Source organism: Manis pentadactyla, chromosome 3 (assembly GCF_030020395.1).
Source record: "Manis pentadactyla isolate mManPen7 chromosome 3, mManPen7.hap1, whole genome shotgun sequence".
NCBI classification, from domain to species: domain Eukaryota; kingdom Metazoa; phylum Chordata; class Mammalia; order Pholidota; family Manidae; genus Manis; species Manis pentadactyla.
In genome coordinates, this window is record NC_080021.1 from 159,878,355 (window position 1) to 159,884,267 (window position 5,913).

At 31.1% G+C, this 5,913-nt stretch overlaps 2 protein-coding genes across 2 annotated transcripts in view; both read left to right on the plus strand.

Annotated features, from left to right (window-relative positions):
* The window catches only part of PDCD1LG2 (programmed cell death 1 ligand 2), a 173,155-nt gene extending 169,320 nt beyond the window's left edge, over nucleotides 1–3,835 (plus strand). The window contains exon 9 of the mRNA XM_057498645.1: nucleotides 3,812–3,835. The gene's annotated coding sequence lies outside the window, so the exon portion shown is untranslated. The remainder of the gene's footprint in view (nucleotides 1–3,811) is intronic.
* Nucleotides 1–5,913, plus strand: part of RIC1 (RIC1 homolog, RAB6A GEF complex partner 1) — a 135,917-nt gene that overhangs the window by 59,719 nt on the left and 70,285 nt on the right. The window contains exon 3 of the mRNA XM_036878825.2: nucleotides 3,812–3,891. Within this exon, the coding sequence (XP_036734720.1) occupies nucleotides 3,812–3,891 (80 nt within the window). The remainder of the gene's footprint in view (nucleotides 1–3,811; nucleotides 3,892–5,913) is intronic.

Below are 5,913 nucleotides of genomic sequence, written 5' to 3' on the forward strand. Positions count from 1 at the left end.
GAAATCGAAATTTCTTTAATAGATACAGGCCTTTGAAGGATACCTGTTTTTTCGGTTTTGATAGTTCATGTCTTTCAAGAAATTTGGGTCCATGTCATCCAAGTGGTAAACTTGTTGTCATAAAGTTATTCATAGTACTCTCTCATTTTTATTTTAATATCTGTAGAATCTGTGGTAATGTTACTTTTCTCATTTCTAATAGTGGTTGTATTCTTTTTTTTTTTAACCTGGCTATGACTAGAGATGTACCAGTTCGAATGGTGTTCTGTTTTTAATTATTTCCCATTTAAATATATTTATGAATATGAATGTACAAATTCTGAAAGATTTTAGAGTTTGTATTTAGTACAAAAATGTTAGATCATTATCTTAGTGGTATGATTTGCAGTGATTAATTTATGTTTTTGAACATGTATAATAATGAAATAAAGCAAAATACAGAAAACAACTTTTGCAAACCAGTGTAAAGAATTAAAAAACACTAGCTTGTTATTTCAGCCTTATTTGAAGCCTGACATGACAGTATGTTGGGATAGAAGATACTGTCTAAATCATCAATCCTTATCTCTTAAATTATAGAAGTCTTTGTGATGTATCACTCAGGTTGTTAGAGCCAGATACATATATCTTTCCTATTCATCTTAGTAAAAATAGTATATTCTAAAGAGGACGTGGCAGTGAAGTGTGAGGTGAGTTCACTTGCAAGAGAAGCACTGGATAATGGTAGAGGAAGTGATTGGGATTACTGCGAATAGGTTAAACATTAGTTATATAAAACAGTTGATTAACCTCATGACTTAGTGGAATTTAAGTTCTTCCTGTTTACAAAAAGTTATTTTTTAATAGTATGTAGGTCATGTACCAATCATAAAGTAATTTAAAAAATATGTTTAATATTGAGTATCAAGGGGAAGACTTCCCAAATGCCCAAAGCAAAATACAGACAAGCAGTTAATAATGCTAACAACCACCACCACTGCCTCCAGATTTCAGTCTTTTTAAAATGTTGAATTAGCTGAGATAGTTTGCATGGTTTTCCAAATCTCCATAACTAGATGTGCAGTTGAAAAAAAAATGATGTTAAATTTTAATATACCTTTTAAATTATTTTTTCTAGTTACTTTTGTTCTAAGTGCATTAATAGAGACAAGTCCATCTTCTATTTCTGTAGTGATTTCCTACTTCATATCCTCTTGATAGGCTTTATCCTTTTGTATCTATGACCCCAATTCAAGGATGCACAACAGGAAGGGACATAAAGATTTACTTACGTTGCCTATGAAATTGTTGGATCTCTGTAATTAAAGCCACATAATCCAGTAGTATGCCTTGGAGAAAGGAAAAAAATAATACTTAAGGTATGAGATAACAGGAAAAGATAACTCTGAGGTTCTTTGTCTTTTCATTTACAGTTGACCCTTGAAGAAACACAGGTTTGAACTGCATGGGCCCACTTATGTACAGATATTTATCAGTAAATGTACAGTATCTGTAATTGGATGTAAGGTAGCAGATGTAAGGGTGATATGGTTGATAGAAATGGAAAAGAAAAATGTCACACATAGGTAGGGGAATTGGACCCATGACCTGGGGTTTATTAGCACTACTCACTAACCAACTGAGCTAATTAGCTGCTCTCTAGACCAGAGTACAATGCCAGGATCAGAGAGGGACAGAAGAAGGAGGCAGGAAAACTGCCACTTTGAACTGATCTACTCCCACCCAGCCCAGGCCTTATCCATGTGCTTTCAGGCAGGTGTTTACCCTGTCAGCAACCAGTAGAGCAGTTAATTAACCCTCTGCTTTCTCTCTCTTCTCTTTTGGACCTTCCAGCCTTCCCATTTCTTTTCTACTTTTATGCTTTTCTACTTGTTGTGTCTGAAGTTAATTGACCCCATTTTATGTACAGTAGGCTATTAGTAGATACATGTCTGGGGAGTCAGAAGTTATATGCAGATTTTTGAATGTACAAGGTTGGGAGAAGTGAGGTGAGTGCCCCCAACCCCTGCGTCATTCAAGGATCAACTGTAATTAGGAAATTTAGTTTTAGAGTGTATGTTTTTGTGTATGCAAGCTAGAAAAAGATTCTGGGACTGTTGCCTACAGATTGAGCAATAGTTACATGCTTATTTGCAGTATTTTGGGTGTTAGAAAGAGGAGAGTTCTCATAACATTCTGAATAACAATGGATTTGATGTAGTTACTTTTTAAAGATCATTTATTACCAAAACTTTACAAATAGTTCAAAGTCAGGACTGTTTATGAAAATGTTAGTGATAAAGGTCATTGCGATCTGGAAGTATATAGTGCTTAATATTACATCCAAAGCCATAGATAATAGTAAAGATAATTGATACAGAATATCAAACTAGTAAATCAAGCCATTATTTATAAGTTCGTCTACAGTACTGTGTATTCACAGTTTTTAAGTGCTGGTGTAAAATGATGCTGTACTTATTAACCTGGCATTGTAGCCTTCTAAGTACTTGTTAGAATTCTGATTTTATTATTAGCATTTGATATTCTGAAATGTTGAACTTTGACTGTGAGTGGCAGATACTCCAGACAGCATTTGTATGTTATTCATCTAAGTACTAGACCAAAGTGTCTTAATTTTCTAGCCCATATAAGGTAACAGTAGGGTTTGCAAATTTTAAGCAGTCACTATCTGAAATTTTTTATATGATTTGATTAGAATCTGCTTTCCTTTGATCTCATATTCTCCACATAGAAAAATATAAAATCATACCTGAGGAATCAGAATGGTGAGGTTATCTGAAGAATCTTAGCCTCTTTTTTGTTGTTTCCCAGAACGTTGAAGAGTTTTGAAAAACATTAGGAGATAAAAGTTTATAGCTTAAAAACAACAAGAAAAACCACCTGGCTTTGCTGAAGAAATTGAGTGTTTCTTCTGGTATTTCTTTAAGTGAAAAACAGAAAGCCAGTACTGGAAAGAAATTTGAAACCTTGAATAATTTTTTTTTAGTTTTCTTTGTTTCTACTTTGGGTGAAAGTCCACCTGCTTCTAAAATGGTAGGAATTCAGTATTAGTATAAAGTAGTTTGGGCAGAATATTTACCACTTCACTCTGTTGTGCCTGAAAATATTTGATTAGAAACAGCTATATGTAGTATTTTCTATATTTATATAGATGTAAAATGGTTGTTTGAGCTTACAGTTCATGGATATGGTCCATGAGCATGTAATATTCTAATATAATTTATATTTTTAAAACATTTTGTTACCTTAGAAAAATAACTGATGTTCAAATTTTGGAAACTAAAGGTTTGCGCTATTTTTATTCTGTGTCTCGATATATAGTTTGTCTTAAATTGGAGGCCAACTGATTGATTCTGAAATACATGAATATGTTATTCTGAAGTTATACTGTATAAATTTTGATTAAAAAGTTTCATCATACTATTACTATTTGGTGAATTTGTTGCTTTAAAAACAGAAAAACTATTTTCCATATTGCAGTTGAAAAAGCTCTGTATATTTTGTAAAATAATTATTACTGATTAAGTTATTTTAGAATATTAATATCTACAAAATATTATGAACTGCTGATAGCAATTACATATCTATGAAGTATTTTCAAAATATAAAAACACTTCTTTCATTATATTAAACAAGATAGGTTATCTTATAACTAAGTCATTTTTTAAAGTTTGCATGATTTAGACCATAGTTCTTCAAAAGAGAAATCTTAAGAGTGAAGTGTTTTTGAAGTAGGAATATGTAGTCAGAATTTAGGGTTACAGTCATAGCCTTCACCTTTAAGTCATGGTAAATAAAATTTATCTTTCAGACGGCAAATGGCTACATCTTATTTTTTCATATTACATCTACAAGAGGGGACAAGTACCTTTATGAACCAGTGTATCCCAAGTAAGTTTGTTGTCTTTCATTCTTTTAATATTTTGATTTGCATACTTTGTATTAACAAAACAGTTTTGGGTTGTCTGAACTGATTTAAATAAAGCCAAGCTCACATTTCCAGGATAGTGTTTCAAAAATTACCAGGTCTTTGAACTGTCATTACTTGAATAAAGAATTCTGTAATTAAATATGTCTGGGAATTTTGGATGAATGTACTATATCTCTCCTTGGACATTCAGAATTACAATTAATATACTCCAGATTTACCATTCTCCAGTCCTCATTGGAGAGAAGCTGAGATCATGAGAGGAAGAGATGAAATGTCAATAATAGATACACAGGCACTTTTCTATGCAAAATACATATATGCAAAGAAAAATAAAAATACCTCAAAGTTGTTTCCTCTTGGTTAGAATTTGAGGGAACATGTTGTTCGGTATAAGTTGCATTGTTTTTCCTTCTTTTATTTCAAAAGTAAGGGGCAAAACATTTTATTGAAAGAACTTTTGAAATAAAAGAACACAAAATTTCAAGCAATAATGTATGTTTTAAAAAATCAAGCCATTAAAGCTGGGTGAAAATGTAAATGAATATCACATTTCTTTGTGGTGGAAGATGGCCAAAGTTTATCTGGTATATAAGAAACTAAAGATAAAACAGATTTCATTATATGGAAGTTTAAATTTCTGAATTAAGAACAGAACAACATGAAAAGGGCAAGTGGCAAATGGGAAAAATTTTGCAGTAAATAGGACCAAAGTTTACTCTTTTATATGTAGGAGTCATATAAATTGCTAAGAAACACAAAGATTTCAAAAGATAAACAGATTAAAAGTCTCATAAGAGGTAATATGAACTAACAAACACAAGAGAAACTTACGTTAATTAGTCAAACTGAATACTAGTAAAACAAAACATTAAATACAAAATTTTTTTAACCTACACATTTTAATATGTAAATTAATTGTGGATTTAAAATTTTTGATTATTACTCAGTGCTAGTGGAGGAATAGTAAGTGTCCTTGTATCCTTTCAATAGTAGATACTATACACAGAAAGGTGTGATCATAGAGAATTGGTTTGAAAGTTAACAGTATGTTACATTTTTCTCAAATAATATGCAGTCATTGAATATATCTCAGAAAAACTTGAGAGCCTGATACTATAATGCCAAGTGAAGAAACAAGCCACACAAAATTATATATGTAATATGACCACAACTTTGTAAAACAAAACAATGAAAATCATCTAAAGAAAAAAAGCCAGAACAATATATTTATAGTAATCGTTTCTGAATGGTAGAACTTAGTTATTCTCTAAGTTTCAGAACTTAGTAATTTTGAAGACTCTCAAGCCTTGAATTTTCCAAAATGTTTTATATGTGTAAATTATATGCAATGTGATTTTTGAAAATCAATGTACTTGTTTCAATCTAAAACAAAAGGCCACACATTTTTTTTTAATGGCATTATGAAAGTTGTTTAAGTAAAAACAATATTCTCAACAATGCTTGAGGAAAGGCTAATATAGGCCATGTAGAATGTAGGTCAGATCCCTTTATCATAGATTTTAAGGAATCATCTAAATTTCTTGATGCTGTAGCTACTTGTTTTTGTGATAAATACAGTGTTAACTGATGTGTTAAGTTTTAGAGATTCTTTGTAAAGTATAGAAATACTTTTTATTTTATTTTTCAGTAAACATCTTTAATGCCCTTTGGCATGTAAATTGTACTGTTTAAAATGATGTGATATTGTGATAGGAAGTTAATATTTAGAAATTTTAAATTGAGTTTTGTGGTAATAAAGCTTTTTTATTCTAAGCAATAGTTTTGTGAACCTGTTGAAGAACTGTTGTAATTAGTGTTTAAAAGTTCGTTTACTTGTACATTTTCAACTACTGCGTCTAAATCCATTTTATTGCTTGATTTAGACATGCTCCTATAAATAAAAAGCTATAGTCAGAATCACCTGAACTTAACTTCATTAATTTATACTGCTGTAGGCAGACAGACCAAGGCAATAACATCTC